This window comes from Protopterus annectens, chromosome 7.part0, assembly GCF_019279795.1.
Source record: "Protopterus annectens isolate FY-2018-M chromosome 7.part0, PAN1.0, whole genome shotgun sequence".
Lineage (NCBI taxonomy): Eukaryota > Metazoa > Chordata > Ceratodontiformes > Protopteridae > Protopterus > Protopterus annectens.
In genome coordinates, this window is record NC_056739.1 from 1,110,200,439 (window position 1) to 1,110,222,746 (window position 22,308).

A 22,308-nucleotide genomic window follows, 5' to 3' on the forward strand; every position below is an offset into this window, starting at 1 on the left:
TTAAAAATACAGTGTGGACTCGTCTGTTGTAAAACAGCATAGCTTTATAGGTTGATACTAGGCTATCTGCCCTAGGGCATTTATAAGCCTAAACAGAGTGTGTTTGGCTTTCGCCACCCTTTTAGATTAGTTGACTGTGCCTCTGTATAGTAGGTCACAGAAGGTAGCCCTTTTAAGGTTAGTTTACTGTACCTCTGTCAAGCAGGGACACAGAAGAGATCCCAGGGGTAAACTTACGATCTCCCATCCACTCGTCAAGATTTCTCTTGAAGAGGGTCAGTGAGGGGCTCTGCCTAACATGGATTGGGATTTTGTTCCAGAGTGAGGGGAGCCTCTGGGATATTAATCTGTCCCTCCAGCATGTCCTATTTATTTCTGTGCTGAGGTTCAAGCCCCTGGAGTGTGCAGCTCTAAGGGATTTGGATTTCCTGAGGTGAAGCATGTCCATTAATTCTGGGTTGGACATGGCTTTATACATCAGACACAGATCGCCTCTGAGTAGGCGGTACGCAACTGAGTAAAGCTGGAGTTTCTTTAGCCGCGCTGCATAGGGCATCTGTTTGAGCCCCTTGATCCTCTTGGTGAGGTACTTTTGGGGTCTTTCCAGTTGCTGCAGGTGTCGGGTAAGGTACATCCCAAATGGGGCATTGTATTCAATTATGGGCCTGATAAGTGATGAGTAGAGGGGCACAATGACCTCTCTTGATCTAGATGTGAATCCTTTCATGATAAGGTGGGCTATACAGAAGGTCTTTCTAACCACTTTGGCAACGTGATTGTCAAAGGAGAGATTGCTATCTACTTTGGTCCCCAAGTCCCTAATTACTTCTTCCGTACTTAATGGATTACCACCTATGTGGTAATTTGTGGGCACTTTGTTTTTCCCAAAGGGGATGACTATGCACTTTTTGATATTTAGCTTTAGGCCATGGCTCTGGCACCAGTTATCCGTCTCTGTGAGACCCTTTTGGAGGATGCTTGTGTCAGCCGGAGAGTCGATTACAGCACCCAGTTTGCAGTCATCTGCGAACTTCGCCAGCCATAGTCCACCCGTTTTAGCCTGTACCTCTGAGAAATATATACCGAACGAGAGGTCCCAGGACTGAGCCTTGTGGGACGCCACTTGTAACTGGTTTAGAGTCTGACATGGCACCTGCTATTCTGACCATGTGGGTTCTATTCCTGAGCCAGTTTGCAACCCATCTTGTGACATAGGGGTTGATATTTAAGCTGGTGAGCTTATTTATGATGCCCGAGTGGGGTATTGTGTCGAAGGCTTTTGCAAGGTCCAGGTAGGCTGTGTGGACTATCTTCCCTTCATCTATGGCTTTGGTAACTGTTTCAAAGAAGTTGACCAGGTTCAAGAGGCAAGATCTGCCCTTAAAGCCAAATTGTGTAGGATCCAGTGTCTGGAGGTTCCCAATGTCTTTGTTTATGATTTCCATGATGAAACGCTCCATAGCGTTGGTCAATGACATTTAAATCACATATTTTCATTATATATCTCACAGCAACATCATGCATGCTGCATGGATCTAGTGCGTTTTCCTTTCTTCTGGACACTGGCTTGAACTATTTCAACTCTTTGTACTAAAGATATTTCTCCAGGGACCACGGTCTGCAAATGATAAAGGCTACTGTGATACTGATAAGTAAATATCACCCAATGATGAGCCATCAAGCTGCACCTCTAAAGTCATTAACAGAAAAGACAGATAAAAAGGTTGACAAAATCTGAAAAGTTATCATTCCTTATCTTATAATTTCACATATTCGTGATTAAGACCACATCTGAAGTACTGTGTATAGTCAGAGCCCATGCAAAAAAGGAACATTTAGAAGTGTGCACAGAAGAGCATTTAATGTAGACAAGTACAATAATGAGACTTCTGTAGTAGTACTTTTACTTCTGTAGTAGTGCAGGATAATGAAGGTATGATACGCAACTAAAAAAGTATGTTTAAATGGTTGTCAGAATGTGTTCTCCAAAAAAAAAACGTTTCACAGATGGTATAGACTTTCTCTGAAGGTGATACCTTTTAAAGAAACCAAGGGTTTAAAAAAATCCTGGTAAGGGATGGAATTTAAACTGACTGTTGACTATTGGATGGTTGGCTGCCCTTGGTTAGCAGCATGCATCATTGAGCTTATACAATCTTTGTCTTTTTCCAGCTGACACTGTATGAATGGCTGAAAACACCAAACTACTGACCAGGTACAAAAGGAAAGAAACTTGGTAATAGCTAATTCTTGTTATATTGCCTAATGTTAAATAAGCCACACAAATATAGAAGAAAAGTGGATATAGATTAATTTCCTGTACCACAGATTGCCCTTTCTTACAATTTCAGCTGCCATGAGTACATACTGAAGGACTTAGCATAAAAAAAGAATGCAATCAGCCTCTATTTTAATTTCAGCAATGGAAGACCTGTTTTTATTTAACTGCTTTTAGCAAAATTAGATTCCCTGATATATCCTCCCACAGCTGATGTTAAAGAAAACTCCACTGATATGCCACTGCTATGCACATATACTTCAATCAAATGTTTTCAGGAAGAAGCGAGTATGAAGTGTTTCATTTAATTATAATAGACTTTGCTATTGACCGGGTTCCCATAAAAGCTACAGACATTAAATAAAGTCACCAGCTAAAGAAAAACACCAAAGCTGGTTGTTAATGAATGCTGGTCTTTGGTGAAAGACTTAATTCCACTTAGCTTTTTGGAAATGGATAGGAGTGCAAAGCAAACCAGAGTGAATATCAATGATCATGAAATCATTGTTGATCAGAATATTCACAGATCAAATCAACAGGATCTTAAAGTGAGGGATACAAAAACAAAAGTCACAAAACACTGGAAGTGGAAGAGTGAAGCATTGTTGGCGCACTCAGCACTACAGTTTTACTGATGAGAACATTAATGCAATAAACATGGAATTAATTGCTGCAGCAATGTCAAAGTGCTAGTGCTTACTGCTGCACACTTTGAAGTGTTTGCTACTGTCTATCTACTGGCTGATTATACAAATGCTTTATTCATTTGCATAGTGCCCTGCTGAAGCAATGTGCTGTGTGCTTATACATGTGCACAAGTCAGCATAAAGCAATGTAAGAGCTTGAATTTTATCACTTGTACTGCAATGTACAAATACAAGAAGCACAACTCTGCTGTCCTATTTAGTGTTCTAACTATACTAAAAACCAACAATTAAGGGTAAACAGTTCAAAAGCAAACTTCAGTTACAACTATATAAAATACTAACAAAAACAATGTGTATAAATGGAGAGGCAAGATGAGGGTTGAAATAGTACAACACACAATAATGTATTCCGAATCTTCCTTTATTAAAATGTTACATATCAAAATGTTCCTTATTCATGCATGTAATATTACAAAACTTTAGAATACATGCTGGTATAATCATAAACATTTTAATATTACAAAAAGAAAAACATCACAGAATGACATCAAAATGGCAGCTGCTACAAAGTCTGCACATTGCAGAAACCAAGGGAACAAGAGCACTGTATGAAGTTCATATTAACAACAAGACTCTCTCTCTCTTACTTTGTGAAATACAATTTAACAACTGGCTCTACATCAATGTGCATTGGTTTATGGAATAACTGAGCTCAGTTGAACAGCATCAATCATACTGTACTGAAACAAAAGTTAATAATTCATGCAACATCCATCAAACCTTGAAAATATTTTTATGGCCTCAAGTCATGTGAGTGTGGATCAGATCAATGAACTGATTTATAATGTAATTTTGCACTCTTCTTTTTCTAAATAGTATGAAATACATAACATTTTTGACCCTCAACTGTTAATATACTATACACGGTTCAGTCCGAAAACAAAATTACTCATCTCCATTTAATCATATATTTAACAATGTAGCTTACATAGTAATGAAGGTTTCAAATACTAAAATATTTTCACTGAAAATAACAGCCGCAAAAAGTGCGGCCGACTTGAAGAGTACAGGTCATACAGCCTTGCGATGATACTCTGGTGGTGCAACTTCATAGTCACCGGCACTGAACAGGGTGGTCGAATTCTTTGCTAAATATCTAAGTAGTATAAAAAAAACTAGTTAGCTTACACATTTAAAAGAAATGTCAATATGATCACCAAAACAATCTGAATTATGCTGGGGGCCAAGCATAATTAAAACATTACAGTGCAATATTCAGAAGGTATGATGGGGTACACTTTCCTTTTGACATGTACATTGCTTGTTTTTCCTCCACTACGAAGTTATGCAATTTTCAAAGTAGCAGACATTTTTTTTTCATATACCTAGGTAGGACATTCAACCATAACCTATAATGTAATCAAATCCTTAGTCAAAAAAGCAACAAATTCAAAAAACAATTTCATTGAAATACAAAATTCTTTAAAAATGCAAAACATACGGCTATATACACACAATACTGCTGTAGGAAGCAAAGCTCACCACAGCCACCCAAGAGGATAGACCAAAAGGCACAAGCTAACTTTAAACTTCACTGTTTAGCCAAACCTTAAATTTTTCCACAACTCTAAAGTCACCAATTATTGCACATAATACTGAAATTCTTTCAGCCAAATAGCTTTTCCAAATTGTGAAATATTAACAAAATTAATACAAATGCTTTTTCTATTTTAACGGTCTTCAATTGATATTCCATATCTTCATCTTACCACGCATTACCCTTTAAGCTATAACATCTTTAATACAGCAAATGAGTACATACACAGCAAGCAGGATCCTGTTTGGGAGATCTGAGGTGAAGATCCCCCATTCAAAAGTGGTTTAACTTGCAGATGACCAAAGACTGGGGATGATGAGATGAACTGAGGTGTGTATTTTAAGACTGGACAAGGATAATCTTTACTTGTATAACAGTGATATAAACTCTAGTACCCGAGCCAAACTAACGTGTGTGGTTAGAATACCCTCTACCTTGCTCTAGATAGAGGATCTTTTTCACTTTGCTAAGCATGATTTTCTGGTACTTTGTTTTCTAGCTTCTTTCAGAACAGACAAGTCTCATGAAAAGGATTATCTGGATTCAATTAAAATTCAATCTTCCACACTGTCTGAATGTTTTCAGACTGGGATGGATGACCGATCCCATTTCTAGGATAATAATTCCACAAGGAGAGTGAGACTCCAGGTTTGTCTCCCAATCTGTGCTATTAGTAGGGAGAACCAATGCTGCCTAGGCCAGTAAGTGAGGACCACTTTTGGCCTGTCTGACCCACCTTTTTCAAAACCCAAGGGATCAGAGATATGGGTGGAAAGCATAAAGGCAGAGGTCTGTCCATTTGAAGGAGAATGTGTCTTGCTGTCCATGTACTTCTTTGCTGGGTTCTGAAAGAGAACTTGCTTAACTACCTGTTTTCTTTAGCAAAAAAGTCTACATTTGGCATACCCCATTTGTGTATAAGGTTAACATACACTTGCTGGGGTCTAGGAAAGTCCTGCTCAGAGTGTCTGCTAGCTGGCTGTCCTGATCCTATATGTAAGAGGCTATGGTGAAGACTCCTGTCTGGTTTGGCCATGTGCCAGCGTTGCACTGCTAATCTGCACAGAGGATAATGAGTGGGTACCCCTCCCCTGTTTATATATTACATCACTGTGGTGTTATCAGTCAGAATTTAGAGGTTTCCAGAAATTATCTTATTTTGAAGGCCTTTAAATGCCCACATAACTGCCATCTTACCTTTTAAATTGATATGTCGATGCAACTGATGCCAGTCCAAGGTCCCTTGTACCTTGAACCTGCCCAGGTGAGCTCCCCAAGCAAAGTCTGAGCTGTCTGCTATTAGGGTTGGGGTTACCTCTGGTAGTATGATGGGAGCTAGTCAGTTTTTCATGACACTATTTTCCCACCAATGCAGCTCCTATTTTAAGCAGGAATGCAGTGTTATGGGATTCCCCCAGGAGTGTTGGAGAGGAAACCAACAGTTCTTCAGAAACTATTGTAGTTTCCTCACGTTGAGTTTTGCCAGGAGAATCATCAAGATCCAAGAAGCCATGTAACCTAAGACTCTCAAACTTCCTTGCTGTAATGGCCTGTTTTGTAGGTCTCTGAGGTACTGGGTGAGGAAAGTACAGTTGTGTACACTTACCATAAATGTAGATGTTCGAGTGTATTCACTGTTGCAGTCATCACCTGTGGGTTATCCTTGCTTTGATAGCCCTCGGCCAGCCCTAATACCAGAGTCAATGTTTTTCTGCGTCAGCCGCTGTCGCTTGTTGACTGACGTCAGGTCGTCAGTGCTATAAAGCAAGGCAGCCGATGCCATTACATCAGTTTTTCTTGCCCTAACCAGTCAGAAGCCCAAGGAAATATGGTAAAGTGGTCCTGGTGGCTAAAAGCCACCGTAAGAATCTTAGGTCTCCCTAAGGAAAAAGGATACAAGGGGGAAGGAGGGAGGGAAAAGTACAGTTGTGTACACTTGCCATAAATGTAGATGGTCGAGTGTATTCACTGTTGCAGTCATTACATTTGGGTAATCCTGCTGGCAGGTTACCCTCAGTCGGCCTGAATTCCAAAGTCCTGGGTCGGCTGCTGTCACCCCTTCCCTGACGTCAGGGGTATAAAAGATGCGGCAGACACCATTTTCTTTAGTTTATACATACATACATACATATATATATATATATATATATATATGTATATATATATATATATATATATATATATATATATATATACATACATACATACATTTGGGTAGAGTCCCAAAGCTATGGTTGGGAGACTGGAGCTAAAGAGCATTAGGTGCAGCTATGAGGCCCTGCAGGACTGCAGTGGCAAAGCCTGCCCTGGTTTTAGAGTAGACTGGCAGATGGTAGTGCTTTGAAAAGGTGTGCGCTGAACTCCAAGTAGCAGCCTCTAAAATGTCCGTGGCTAGTACTCCCCTGAAAAAGGCTGCTGAAGTGGCTGCAGCTCTGGTAGAATGTGGCCTAATGCCCTTGGGCACTGGCGTTCCATGGTGCAAGTAGCAGAAATGAATGCAGTGGCCTATCCACTTTGAAATAGTCTGATTTGAGATGGCCTTTCCTTGTGATCCTGCATCATATGCCACTAGTAATTGCTCTGTTTTTCTGAAAACTTTGGTTCTGTCCAAGTAGAATCCAAGCTGTCTGTGTACGTCCAAAGGATGCAGAATTCTGTCCCTCTTGTTCTGTGAATTTGGATAAAAAGTTGGCAGATGGATAGTTTGGTTAAGAGCCACACTGGACACCACCTTAGGCATAAATGTTGGGTTTGTCCTCAGAGAGACCCTGTCTGGATAAAAAATGATAAAAGGTTCCACAGACATGAGTGCCTGTAGCTCTGAAACTCGTCTTGCAGAAGTTATTGCTACGAGCAGAGCTGTTTTCCAAGATAAAAACTTTATATCAGCAGTAGCAGCTGGGTCAAAAGGAGGCAGGGTGAGTTTTTCCAAGACATAGTTGAGGTCCCATGCAGGCAATGGTGCTCTCCTTGGAGGCCTTAAATTTTTGGCTCCTCTGAGGTATTGCTTTAATAAGAGATGAGAAAAGATTGGTGGCTCTGTATTGTAATGAGCCGAAATGGCAGAGGCATGAATTTTAATAGATGAAAAAGATAGGCCTTTGTCCAGCATCTCAGTTAAGTACTGCAAAATCTGAGGAATATTTGGCACAGCTGTATCAATTCCTTGTGCCTGGTTCCAAACACAAAATCTCTTCCATTTTCCAGCATAAGCTTTTCTAGTACTAGGCCTTCTGGCTTCCAGAAGGACATCCATCACAGCTTTACTGAGAGATGTGTTTTGTATGACTACATTATCCACCATGCTGCCAGGTTTAAAGTCCTGAGTTGGCTGTGCAGGATCTGATTGTTTTGCTGGGACAGTAGAAGAGGCATTTGCGGTAAGGTCCAAGCTGGGCATTGAGACAAGTTCCTTAGTATTGGATACCAGTATTGGCGGGGCCAGTCTGGGGCAATCAGTATCATCTTTGCCTTCTCCTGTCTGACCTTTAGGAGTACCTTGGGGAGGAGAGGCACTGGGGGAAGGCATATACGGATATGTTTTTCCAGCTGAAAGATAGGGCGCCCACTTTCCATGCTTGTCTGTGATAAATCCTTGTGCAGAATCTTTTTAGTTGGTTGTTGTGAGGGGAGGCGAATAGATCTATGACCGGGCATCGCCATTTCCTTATCATGCTGAAGACTTGTGAATCCAGCTGCCACTCGTAGGGATCCATGAGGTTTCTGCTTAGTTTGTCTGCCAGAGTATTTTTCCTTCCTGGCAGGAATTGTGCCTGCAGATATACTTGGTAAGTCAAAGCTGTGTCCCACAAAGTCATGGCTAGTCTGCAAAGGGAGTAAGAATGTGTGCCCCCCTGCTTGTTTATATACCACATGATCGTGGTGTGGTCTATCAGTAGTTGTCCTGGATGAATAGGTCCTTGAAGGCTGTCACGGCATTTTGAACTGCTAGCATCTCTTTTTGATTGATATTCAGATGCATTTGGTTTGAGGTCCATGTGCCCTGAGTGCATCTTCCTGCCATGTGGGCCCCCCAGGCATAATCTGAGTCTGTTTGTTAGTGTCTGCCTGGCTGGGGGTAATGTTAATGGCTGTCCCTTGTTTTGGTGACAAGCCTTTGCCCACCATCGAAACTCCTGTTGCAGGCAGGGAATGAGAGTAATCATAGTTTCCAGGCTGTGGCAATGTTGAGTCCAAACACTTTTTAGGTACCACTGAAGTTTCCTCATATGCAGTCTTGCATATGGAATTAGTAGGATGCTGGATGCCATGAAGCCCAAAGCCTGCAGAATTTTTCTTGCAGATAACTGGGCCTTTGTTGCCAACATTTTGAAATAGGTAGTCAGTTGCCTTTGTTTGTCTGGAGTGAGATACGCCATCTGGGCAGTTGTATTTAAGCTTGCACCCAGGAATATTATCTCTTGAGAGGGTACTAGTTTTGATTTCTTTTCGTTGACTGTGTACCCTAGGCATGTTAGAAGTCTTTTCACAAACGCCAGATGCTGTAGAAGAATGTGTTTGTTATCAGATTGAATCAGACAGTCGTCCAAGTAAGGATAGATTTGTATTCCTCTGTCTGCAGAATGCAATTACTGGTGCCAGGCACTTTGTAAAGACCCTGGGTGCAGTAGATAAGCCAAAGGGCAGTGCAGAGAATTGGTAATGCATTGAGCCAGCCTTGAATCTGAGGTATCTTCTGCATATTTGTCTGACTGGGACATGCAGGTATGCCTCTTTTAGGTCTAAAGTCACAAACCAAGCGTTCTTGTCCAGCATGGGCAGAAGCTGCTGCAAAGTCAACATCTTGAATTTTGGTATATCCAGAAATGTGTTCAGAATAGATAGGTCCAGTATTGGCCTCCAGGCCTTGTCCTTTCTGGGTACCAAGAACAGTCTTGAGTAAAATCCTTGTCCTTGCTCTTGCTCTGGTGCTTGTTGAATGCCCCCATGTCCATGAGGGATGAGACTTGTTTTTGTGCCTCTGCCCATTGATTTTTTGGCAGATCTGGCCAGCCGTTTACCTTTGGCAGGGTATGGAAATGTAACTTGTAGCCTTGTGACACGATATTTAGAAACCACTTGTCCTGGGTTATGATGTGCCAATTTTGAGAAAAAAGTGCTAATTTTCCCCCTAAGGGTGCTGCCAGGACATAAGTGCTTGGTGTAGGCAGGGGAAGTCATTGGGACTGTTTCCTGTATGGTTGTGATTTGTCTTCTCCAACTTTGGAGGTAGAAGCACCCCATTGCTTTGACCTGTATGTACCTTGCACCTGGGATCTGCCCCCCTGAGGTCTGTCTGACACAGGAAAGGACCAATTTTTGTTGGCCAGTGTCTACTAAACCTAGGTGGCTGCACTTGTAAAAAATCTTTGACAGTTTGCATAGATTTAGCTTTGTCCTCCATTTTCTTTAACACCTCTTCTGTCTTAACACCAAACAAAGTATCATGCTGTAAAGGGGCATCCAATAATTTAACTTTAACATGATCAGCCAGACTTTGTTTCTTTAACGAAGCATGCCTCCTAATTACAGAACCTGTAACTGCGTCCCAGCAGGAGGCCTCCAAAGAATCAAAACCACATTGCAAAGTATGCTTTCCAACTTGTTCAGTTGCATGCAATAAATCCTGCATTTCCTTGTTTTCTGCACATTCAGAGTTTAACAACATTTTCTGTTTAAGCAATGCCATGACATGTTGCCGATATTTGAGCAGACAGTTTAAGGCCCTTATAGCCAAGGTAGCAGAAGTGTAAACCTTTTCCCCCCATCTATCCAGTGCCCTAGAATCTCTGTCAGAGGGGGTAGGGTTTTTTGCAGTGGAAGCCTTAACTCCTTTAGGACCCTGTGAAATAGTTTCTGGGTCTGCAGCAGGGTTTTTGAAAAGGAATTTATGAGAGTCAGGAAAGTACAGTTGTGTACCTACCATAAATGTAGATGTTCGAGTGTATTCACTGTTGCAGTCATTACACTTGGGTTATCCTGCTGGCAGGCTACCCGCAGTTGGCCAGAGTTCCAAAGTCTAGGTCCGGCGTCGGCTGCTGTCGCATCTTCCCTGACGTCAGTGCGCGAGGGGTATAAAAGATACAGCCGATTCCATTTTCTTCAGTTTTTCTTGCCCCAGATGTCAGGTGACCCAAATAGGTAGGCTGAAAAATATAGCAATAAGAAATGCATGCACAAAAATAATATTTCCTTCATCTACAAGCAAATACACCAAAAAGGTTGCGTAGGATAGAGAAGTACAGATAAGACCCAACAAAAGAAAGGGGGATGGTGGGAGGGTAACTTGGACTGCAACAGTGAAGACACTCGAACATCTACATTTATGGTAGGTACACAACTGTACTATGTTCATCGTGTTTCGCTGTTGCAGTCATTACACTTGGGTTGAATCCCAAAGCTGAGGTTGGGTGGCTGGGCCTAAATAGGATTAGGAGAGGCTACAAGCCCTGCAGAACTGCAGTGGCAAAGCCTGCTCTGGATTTAGAGTAGAGAGGTAAGTGGTAGTGCTTGGTGGAAGTGTGCACTGAACTCCAGGTTGCAGACTCTAAAAATTTCTTTGGTTGGTACTCCTCTGAGGAAGGCTGCTGAAGTGGCTGCTGCTCTGGTTAGATGTGGCCTAATGCCCTTAGGCACTGGCTTGCCATGTTGTGAATAGCAGAAACGAATGCAGTGTCCTATCCATTTTGAAATAGTCTGCTTTGAGATAGACTTTCCTTGTGATCCTGCAGCATAAGCTACAAACAGTTGCTCAGTTTTTCTGAAAGCTTTTGTTTTGTCCAAATAGAACCGTAGCTGTCTGTGTATGTCCAAAGCGTGCAGAAGTCTCTCCCTTTTATTCTTGGGATTTGGATAAAATGATGGCAAATGAATGGTTTGGTTAAGAGCCACACTGGATACTACCTTTGGCATAAATGTTGGGTTTGTCCTTAGGGAAACCCTGTCCTGATGAAAAACGATGAAAGGTTCCACTGCCATCAATGCCTGTAACTCTGAGACTCTTCTTGCTGAAGTTATTGCTAGGAGCAGAGCAGTTTTCCATGATAATAATTTTATATCAGCTGTACTGGCTGGCTCAAAAGGAGGCAGTGTGAGCTTTTCTAAAACAAAATTGAGGTCCCATGTAGGTATCGCTGCTCTTCTTGGGGGTCTTATGTTTTTTGCCCCTCTGAGGTACTGTCTTAGTAGTGGATGAGAGAAAATTGGAGGTTCCGTATTGTAATGAGCTGAAATGGCAGAGGCATGGATCTTAATTGATGAGAAGGATAGGCCCTTTGTCCAGCATCTCAGTTAGGTATCGTAAAATCTGAGATACATTTGGAACAAGTGGTTCGAGTCCTTGTGCCTGGTTCCAAGCACAGAATCTCTTTTATTTTTCTGCATAAGATTTCCTAGTGCTGGGCCTCCTGGCTTCTAAAATGACATCCATAACAGCTTTAGAGAGAGGTGTGGTCTGAGTGGCTATATTATCTGCCATGCAGCCAGATTTAAGGTTCTGAGTTTTGTTGAGTCAGAAGATGAGGAATTTGAGGTAAAGGCTAGGCTGGGCCTTGAGACAAGCTCTTTAGGATTGGGTACCAGTGCTGGCGTGGCCAGTCTGGGGCAATCAGAATCATTTTTGGCTTCTCTCGTCTGACTTTTAGGAGTACCTTGGGAAGAAGAGGCAGTGGAGGAAAGGCATAAACTGTCAGTGTTTTCCAGCTGAATGATAGAGCATCCACTTTCCATGCTTGTGAGTGATAAGTCCTTGTGCAGAATATCTGTAGTTGGCAGTTGTGAGGGGAGGCAAAAAGATCTATGTCTGGGCGTCCCCATTTCCTTGTTATCATGCTGAAGACCTGTGGATTTAGTTTCCCTTCGTGAGGATCCATGAGATTTCTGCTTAGGTCGTCTGCCAGCGTATTTTTCTTTCCTGGCAGGAATTGTGCCTGCAGATGTACTTGACAAGTCAGTGCTGTGTTCCACAAAGTCATGGCTTGCCTGCAGAGGGGGTAGGAATGTGTGCCCCCTTGCTTGTTTATGTACCACATAACTGTGGTATTGTCCGTCTTTAGTAATAGTTGTCCTGGATGTAGTAGATCCTTGAAGGCTGTCAGGGCATGCTGTACAGCTAGCATCTCTTTTTGATTGATTTGAAGATGCATTTGTTCCTTGGGCCAAGTGCCCTGAATACATTTTCCTGCCATGTGTGCCCCCCAGGCATAATCCGATGCATCTGTTGTTATTATCTGCCTGGCTGTGGGTAAGGTGAAAGGCTGTCCCTTGTTGTGGTGACAGGCCAGGGCCCACCATCGAAACTCTTGTTGCAGGCAGGGAATAAGAGATATTATTGTTTCCAGGCTGTGGCAATGTTGAGTCCAAACACTTTTTAGATACCATTGTAGTTTCCTCATATGCAGTCTTGCATATGGAATTAGTAGAATGCAGGATGCCATGAAGCCCAGAGCCTGCAGAATTTTTCTTGCAGGGAGCTGGGTCTTTGTTGCCATCATTTGAAAGTAATGAGTCAGTTGCCTTTGCTTGTCTGGCGTGAGATAAACCATCTGGGCAGTTGTATTTAAGCTTGCACCCAGGAATATTATCTCTTTAGAGGGCACTAGTTTTGATTCTTTTCGTTTACTGTGTACCCTAGGCAAATTAGTAATCTTTTTACAAATGCCAGATGCTTTAGTAGAATGTCCTTGCTCTCTGCTTGAATAAGGCAGTCGTCTAAGTAGGGATACATTTGAATTCCTTTTTGTCTGCAAAATGCAATTACTGCTGCCAGGCATTTTGTGAAGACCCTGGGCGCAGCAGATAAGCCAAAGGGCAGTGCAGAGAATTGGTAGTGCGTTGAGCCAGCTATGAATCTGAGGCATCTTCTGCAAGACTGTCTGATTGGGACATGCAGGTATGCCTCCTTGAGGTCCAAAGTAACTAGCCAAGCCTTCTTGTCCAACATGGGTAGAAGCTGCTGCAGTGTTAACATTTTGAATTTCGGAACATCCAGGAAAGTATTTAGGATTGATAGGTCCAGTATTTATCTCCAGGCTTTGTCCTTTCTGGGTACCAGGAAAAGTCTTGAGTAAAATCATTGTCCCTGTTCTTGCTGTGGTACTCTTTGAATAGCTCTCATGTCCATGAGAGCAGAAATTTGTTTTTGTGCCTCTGCCCATTGGTTTTGTGGCAGGTCTGACATACCTTTTGATTTTGGAAGGGTGTGAAAGTGGAACCTGTAACCCTGAGAAACAATATTCAGTACCCATTTGTCCTGGGTGATCATGTGCCAATTTTGTGAGAAAAGTGCTAGTTTTCCACCCTAAGGGTGCTGCCAAAAGGTAAGTGCTTGGCATTTGTAGAGGGAAGTCATTGGGACTGTTTCCTATAAGGTTGTGATTTGTCTTCTCCTCCTCTGGGGGCTGAAGCTCCCCATTGTTTAGGTCTGTATGAGCTTTGGGGCTGAGATCTGCTCTTGGGTGTGTGTATCTGCCTATTTGTGGCCTGACACCAGAAAGGACCAATTTTTAGAAGGCCAGTTTCTGCTAAATCTAGGTGGCTGAACCTGTAAGAAATCCTTTACTGTCTGCATTGATTTTGCTTTATCCTCAATTTTCTTTAACACCTCTTCTGCCTTAACACCAAACAAAGTACCATGCTGTAGTGGAGCATCCATTAATTTTACTTTAACATGATCAGGTAAACTTTGTTCTTTTAACCAAGCATGCCTTCGAATGACAGAGCCTGTAACTGCAGCTCTGCAAGAAGCCTCTAATGAATCAAAACCACATTGCAGAGTATGCTTTCCCACTTATTCAGCTGCATGCAATAAATCCTGCATTTCCTTATTGTCAGGACATTCTGAGTTTGTAAGCATTTTCTGTTTTAACAAAGACATTAGATATTGTTGATACTTAAGCATGTGAAGCCGGCAGTTTAAAGCCCTTACAGCTAAAGTAGCAGAAGTGTTAACTTTTTCCCCCATTTATCCAGAGCTCTGGAATCCCTATCAGAGGTGACAGGGTTTTTTTGCAGTGGAAGCCTTAACCCCTTTGGGACCATGAGATATTGTTTCTGGGTCAGCAGCAGGGTTTTTATAAAGAAATTTATGAGAGTCTAGGACCCTGTAGTACCGGTCAGGCTTGACTGGTTCAGGGGGTAAAGAATTAGGAGACAAACTGGATTCAGAGAAAACATCATCAACAATTTCAAGCATAGGAGGGATAGCCAGGGGCCTGTGCTGAGGCAATAAAAGGAAGCATCTGAACCTTTTCTTGGATTCTGAATAATCCTGGCTCTCCCAATGGAAATGCTCCCTCATGGTGTGTAAGGTTTCCCCAAAAGAGTAATCCTCAGGCGGAGAGGCTGAAGGTATAGATTCTTCTGCATCAGAGTCCTCATAGGGAGAGAGAGAATAACCCTGATCTGAAGAGGAATCAGAGGAAATAGAAACCTGGTCAGAGGAGTCACAGTCAGTGTCTTGGGGATGGGAACCCCTGATCAAAGTAAATTAGGTCCTCGGCCATTTTAAGCATCTGTTTCTTTGGCATGGATGACTGTCCAGGAGAATGCTGTACTTGTTTCCTTGTCTTTAATGGTGTTTTTGACTTTGCCTTGGCTGCTGTAGTGGACTTAATAGTAAGTTGTGAAGGTCTGAAAACACCCTCAGAAGCCGATGCCTGCTCAGCGGCTCCAGACCCATCTGAGGGAATAGTTTCCGCAGGCCCAATACCTTGAGTTTCCAGAGGCCTAAGTGTCTCCAAGTGGGAGTCAGATGCGGCTTGTGGCTCTGAGGTAGCGGGTGTCAGGGGCTGTGAAAGCACCTCACTGAGAACCGGCGAACCGGTGACTGGCCTAGAAGAGGCTTCGTCATCGGTTTTGGACCTCAGATGCCTGTCCTTTTCTTTATCTTTGTGTTTTTTATGAATTCCAGTTGTCGGTTGATCCGACGGCATTATATAGTTAAATCTTCGGCCAAAGTAATGTAAAGCAAAATCAAACTGACGCTTAATAGTGCGTCGGTTGAATCTAGCACAAAACCGACAACTAGCAATGTCGTGGTCAGGGCCTAGGCAAGGAATATAGTAAGAGTGAAAATCCTTATGAGGTATTTGCTTCCCACAAGAAATACAATTGTTAACTTTTACTGACATCGGTCTGGAGCAAGAAAAAGCTTCCCCAACGGGATACTTAGCTTTATTAAAGACTTTGGTTCTGAAATTCGATTTCGAAAATCTCAGGAGTTGGCCGACCGGCACTTGCGAACTGCTTTTGCTTCGGGCACCGCGTAGCAAGAAAGACTGGAGAAAATGGCATCGGCTGCATCTTTTATACCCTTGGCGCACTGACGTCAGGAAAGAGGCGACAGCAACAGACGCCGGACCTAGACTTTGGAACTCTGGCAGACTGCGGGTAGCCTGCTAGCAGGCTAACCCAAGTGTAATGACTGCAACAGAGAAACATGATGAACATCCCTGTAATATCTGTCAGGCTTAACAGGAGCTGGAGGTAAGGAGTCAGGGGTAAGACTAGACTCTGAAAACACATCATCTACAAAGTCTAACAGGTGGAATTGGCTAGTGGCCTGTGTTGGGGTAGTAGAGAGGAAATCCCTGAGCCTCTTTTTAGATTCAGAAAAATCTTGGCTCTCCCAGTGGAAATGCTCCCTCATGGTATGCAAGGCTTCCCCAAAAGAATAGTCCTCTGGAGGTGAAGCTGAAGGTATAGATTTCTTCAGCATCAGAATCCTCATAGGGGGGGAAGAGAATATTCCTGATCAGAAGAGGAATCAGAAGAAATGGAAACCTGATCTGAAGATTCATAGTCAGTCTCTTGCCTAGGCCTCTTATCAGGAGGGGGATGGGAACCCCTGATCAAGGTACTCAAGTCTTCGGCCATTTTGAGCATCTGTTTTTGGGCATAGAGGTCTGACCACGCGGCTCTTGAGTTTGTTTCTTTGCTTTAGAAGGTGCTTTAGCCTTTGCCTTTGAAGCTGAAGTTGGTTAAATGTAAAGATGTTTAGGTCTGAATACACCCTCAGAAGCCGGTGCCTGCTCAGTGGCTCCGAACCCATCTGAAGGAATAGTATCCGAGGCTCCAATACCTTGAGTTTCCAGTGGCATGGCCGACTCCACGTGGGAGTTGGTATTGGCCTGTGACTCTAAAGTAGTGGGCGTCAGGGGCTGCGAAAGTGCCTCACTGAGAACCGGCGACTGGCTTAGGAGAAGCTTCATCGTCGGTTTTGGGCCTCGGTTGTCTATCTCTCTCCTTTTCTTTGCGTTTTTTGTGAACTCCGGTAGTCAGATGGCTATCAGATGACATTTCTGGATAATTAAACCGGCGTCCAAAATAGTTTAAAGCAAAATCATACCGACACTTAATAGTGCGTTGGTTAAATCTAGCACAAAATCGACAACTAGAAACGTTGTGATCAGGGCCTAGGCAAGGAATACAGTAAGAATGAAAATCCTCAGGAGGTATTTGCTTTCCACAAGAAATACAATTATTTACTTTTTCTGACATCGGTCTGGAGCAAGAAAAAAGTTTCCCCAATGGGGTACTTAGCTTTATTGAGGTCTTCGGATCTGAAACTTGAATACGAAAATCTCAGGAGTCGGCCGACCGGCACTTGCGAACTGCTTCTGCTTCGAGCACTGCGCGGCAAGAAAGACTAAAGAAAATGGCTTCGGCCGCATCTTTCATACCCCTGATGACCTGACGTCAGGGAAGGGGCGACAGCAGCCGACGCAGGACCCAGGACTTTGGAATTCAGGCCGACTGAGGGCAACCTGCCAACAGGATTACCCAAATATAATGACTGCAACAGTGAAACACGAAGAACATTCAGGACTGCAACAGTGAATACACTCAAACATCTACATTTATGGTAAGTGTACACAACTGTACTATGTTCTTCATGTTTCACTGTTGCAGTCATCACCTGTGAGAGGATTCCCAAAGCTGAGGAGAGGGGTGGTAGGATTAGTAAGAGACCTTGGTATGGATAGAAGTAATGCTTTGTGAGGGTATGGATAGAAGTCCAGGTGGTAGCTTCCATGATGTCCCTGGTGGGAACTCCTCTGTTAAATGCTGTGAAAGTGGAGGCTGCCCTAGTAGAATGGGTATGAATAGACTTAGGGGGTGGTTTCTCATGTAATCTGTAGCAGAAATGGATACAGTGTGATATCCACTTGGAAATGGTTTGCTTGGAAATGGGTCTTCCCTCTGCCCCTGGGGCAAAGCTGACAAGAAGTTGGTCTGTTTTCCTGAAGGGTTTACTACGGTCCCGGTAGCATCTGAGCTGTCTGTGCACGTCTAGTGAGTGCAGAATTCTTTCCCCCCTGTTTTGAGGGTTAGGAAAGAAGGTGGGTAGATGTATGGCTTGGTTGAGAGCCACATCAGATACCACCTTGGGCATAACGGAGGGGGTTAGTCCTCAAGGAGACCCTGTCTGCATGGAAAATGATGAAGGGCTCAATGGCCATTAGTGCCTGACGTTCTGAAACCCTTCTGGCTGAGGTGATAGCTAGTAGGAAAGCAGCCTTCCAGGAGAGATCTCAGTTCTGCTGAAGCAGCAGGTTCGAAAGGTGGTAAGGTTAGTTTTTCCAAAACATAATTCAGGTCCCAGGCTGGCGTGGGTGGTCTTCTGGGATGTCTGACATTAGAAGCCCCTCTGAGGAATTGTTTTACTCAAAGGATGGGATGTGAGAATAGTGGCTGATCTGTACTGAAATGAGCTGAAAAGGCTGAGGCGTGGATTTTAATAGAAGAGAAGGAGAGGCCACTATTAAGCAGCTCTGCTAGGTAGTCCAGGATAAGAGGAATGGAAGGTTGCGAGGAATTGCCCCCTCTGGACTGGCTCCAAGAGCAGAATCTTTTCCATTTCCCTGTGTAAAATTCTCTGATGCTGGGCCTTCTGGCCTCTGTGATAAGGTCTAGGACCGGTTTGCTTAACAGCAGCCCCTTGTTTGCCTTTAGGGTATTAGCCATGCTGACAGTTTGAGGGTCTGCAAGTCTGGGTGCCACATTTCCACCCCCTGCCTTAGTCAAGAGGTCTGAGATCAGGGGAAGCTGCCTGGGAGGCTGTAATGTCAGGCTGTGCAGTACGGGGTATTAATGCTGCCTGTGCCAATCTGGAGCAATGAGGATGGCCTTTGGTCTCTCCTCCCTTATCTTGATCAGTACCTTGGGAATAAGAGGCAGAGAGGGAGTTCCAGGGGAAGGTCAAGGCATTCACTTTCAACAACAGGTGATGATACTCTCTGGTACAGAATTTTTCAGCTGGTGGTTGAGGTGCGAAGCAAAGAGATCCACCTCCAGAGTTCCCCACTCCTGAGCGACTTGCAAAAAGATTTTTCTGTGGAGCTTCCATTCGTGGGGGTCCAGTAAGTTTCTGCTGAAGTGGTCTGCCAGGGTGTTGTTGAACCCTGGTAGGTATTGGGCTATTAGGTGTAATCCCAAGGAGGAGGCTGTCAGGCAGAGGTTCAAGGCTACCTTGCACAGAGGGTAAGACTGGGTCCCTCCCTGTTTGTTGATGGACCACATTACTGTGGTGTTGTCTGTTTTGATAAGGAAAACCCCTAGCCTGAGACAGGGTTTGAAGTATGTCAGAGAACCCCTAGCCTGAGACAGGGTTTGAAGGATGTCAGAGCCTTTTGTACTGCCATCATTTCCTTCTGGTTGATGTGTAAGGGAAGGTGCTGGACATCCCAAAGACCTTGGGTGCACCTGCCTGCTAGTTGAGTGCCCCAAGCAATGTCTGAGGCATCGGTGGCGATGGTCTGGCCGGTTGGGTGGAGGATGAAGGGAAGATCCTTGTTCTTGGCAGAGGCCTCTGCCCACCACAGAAACTTGGCCCTTATACAGGGGATAAGAGGGAGAGAGGTCTCTAGAGGCTGAGAGAGCTGACACCAAAGGTTCTTTAGATACTACTGAAGTTTTCTCATGTGAAGCCTGGCCACAGGAATTAGGAGGATGCAAGATGCCATGTACCCCAAGGCTTGCAGGAACTTCCTCTCAGTGAGGTGAATTCTGGAAGCCAGCTGGGTAAAGTACCAAGAGGCAGGAAGCTCTGCTTTTCTGGGATAGGAAGGCCATTTGGGATGCTGTGTCCAGCAGTGCTCCCAAGAAAATTATCTTCCTGGAGGGTGTTTGCTTTGATTTCTTCTCGTTGATGGTGAACCCTAAGGAAATTAGGAAAGCTTTGACAAAGAGGAGGTCCTGGAGCAGCTTTTCTTTTCACCCTACCTGAATGAGGAAGTTGTCCAGATAAGGGTAAATCTGTAAATTTCTCTGTCTGCAAAATGCTACGGCCGGGGCTAAGCATTTAGTGAACACCCTGGGAGCAGTAGATAATCCAAAGGGTAGCGCAGAGAACTGAAAGTGTTGTAAGCCTGCTCTGAAGCGCAGGAATTTCCTGCAGGATTCCCTTATGGGGATGTGGATTTAGGCATCTTTTGGGTCTAGGGTCACTAACCAGGCATTTTTTATCAGCATAGGCAGCAGCTGCTGCAAAGGTAACATTTTGAATTTGGGGACCACCGGGGAGGTGTTCAGAATGGATAGATCCAGGATAGGGCACCAAGTGCCCTCTTTTCTGGAAACAAGGAACAGTCTGGAATAAAAGCCTTTGCCCGCTTGATCTGAGCGGACAGGTTCTACTGCCCCTTGGGATATGAGCGCTTGGACTTGTTTAAATGCCTCTGCCCACTGATTTGGAGGTAAGTCTGGGTACCCTCTTGGAATTGGGAGTTCATTGAAAGAGAACTGTATCCTTGAAAAAAAAAAGACCCATTGATCTTTTGTAACAGAAAGCCAATTTTCTTTGCAGAGGGAAAGCCTTCCTCCAAGCTTTTGGTGAGTGAAAGGAGGGCAGAGCGGGAGAGGGAGTCATTGAGAGTTTTTGCCATAGAGGGATGGCTCAGAACTCCCTGTCTTTTGGGCGGACGTGGTCCACTGTTTGGTTCTCTGCTGTCCCTGGGATAGGGGCCTGGGTTGTCTGTCCCTGCAGGGCTTACTTTGCCCCTGTCTGCTATGTGCAGGAAAGGGCCAGTGCTTAGAGGGAAAATTCATGATGACCCTAGGAGGTTGTACCTGAAAGAAATCTTTTACTGTTTGCATAGATTTTGCTTTATCTTCCATATTTTTAAGTACCTCTTCTGGTTTTACTCCAAACATGTGGTCCTTATCCAAGGGTGCATCAATTAATTTAGACTTGACATGGTCAGGGAGAGGTTGTTCCTTCAACCATGCATGTCTCCTGATGACAGATCCTAAAGTACAGTTTTGTACCTACCATAAATGTAGATGTTCGAAATACATATACAGTAATCACAATCATATGGGTTTCTCTGGTCCAGTCGTGTCCTCGGTCGGCAAAGCCCTCGTCGTCGCATGTCCCGCCGATCTTGTCGCTTTTCCTGGCGAACAGAAAAGCATAGGGTAGTATCAAGCCAGTTCTTCCCATGATCAGTCTTTTTTCTTGCCCCAGTGTCAGGTGCCCCAGAAGGAAGGCAATACATATATCATATATAAAAATAATATATTCAAATGCAATGTAATCAAAAACAAAAGTTGCAGTTGCAAGCACATACATGTTCAAATTAGGTTGGTTGAGGTGGTGTTAGTAGGTAAAGCACCAAGGAAGGAGGGAGGAGGAAAGAGAAGGAGGGGAACACTCATTGTACTCATTTATGGTAGGTACATAAACATACATATGTGTGGTATAACACTGTCCTGTACTACATGGCAGTAATCACATAATCCCATCCAGGGTGGTAGGCAAGGTGGTAGCACTAGTGGGAACTGGGATACCAGAAGTGGCTGAAGCAAGCCAGCATTTTGCAATACCCAATTAGTTTTGGAAGGCAGTGGGTAGTGGCACAGACAGCTGTGTTGTGCTGTGGTGGTGGGCAAAACATCTTTGCAAGCACCTCTAGGGAAATATCTTTGGTAGGCAGAGTGGCTGGGGAGGCTATACAGGATAGCTGTTTCCCTGGTGGTGGGACTGAAATAAAATAGGGACAGATTTCCCATGATAGGAAATTTTGAAATGTCGCACAGTGGCTCAGGATTCCCTTGAGCATACATTTTACAAACAGTTTCCTTTGAGCTTGATTCCTCTTATAAACGTGAAAAAGCTGTGGATGTCTAAGGAATGGAGCAGCCTTTCCTTTGTTTTTGAGTGGTGTAAGGTAAAAGGTAGGTAAGTGTATGGCTGGGAAAAAGGGGGGTAAATGTATGATTAGGCATAATGACAGATTGGTTCGAGTGTATCCCTGTCTGTCCTGTGGATGAGAAAGAAAGGGCTGCTGATGGAAGATGAAGGGCCCAGCGCGAACCAGGGGCTGGAGGTAATGAAAGGGGGAGTGTTAGGCAACTGGACAGCTGAGAAAATGGCTTTCAGGAAAGCTATGTCAAAGGTGTTGCTAGCCAGAAGTTCTTGAATGTAATGTTTTCTTTTATTTGAATGTGGTTGTTTCCCTCTTTAAAAGTGGGTGAGAATCTGGGTGGTCTTATGTTCTTAGCTGCTGAGGAACTGTCTTAATGTGGATTTTTGTTGAATTTATAGAAATGTTGAAGGCTGGGATTTTTATGGAGGAAAGGAAAGCCCAATGTTCAGCAGCTCAGCTCAGATCTGTAAGCTCTGTACATCAATTTAGTTTTTTCCTGGATATTTAGCTTTTTCTCCTTCTATCCAAAACCGTTTCATTCTGCCAGAATACCCTTTCTAGTTTCTAGTTGATGGCCTTCTGGCCTGAATGTCTTCATGCTTCTAGTTGAGGATCTGAGGATCTGTTGTGGTGTTTCCT

At 43.8% G+C, this 22,308-nt stretch overlaps 1 protein-coding gene across 1 annotated transcript in view; it reads right to left on the bottom strand.

The window, feature by feature from the left end:
• Positions 1 to 3,330: 3,330 nt before the first annotated feature.
• Positions 3,331 to 22,308, bottom strand: part of MORF4L1 (mortality factor 4 like 1) — a gene marked incomplete in the record, with an annotated part of 852,677 nt that continues 833,699 nt past the window's right edge. The window contains 1 exon segment of the mRNA XM_044077694.1: positions 3,331 to 4,081. Coding sequence (XP_043933629.1) covers positions 3,997 to 4,081 — 85 coding nt within the window.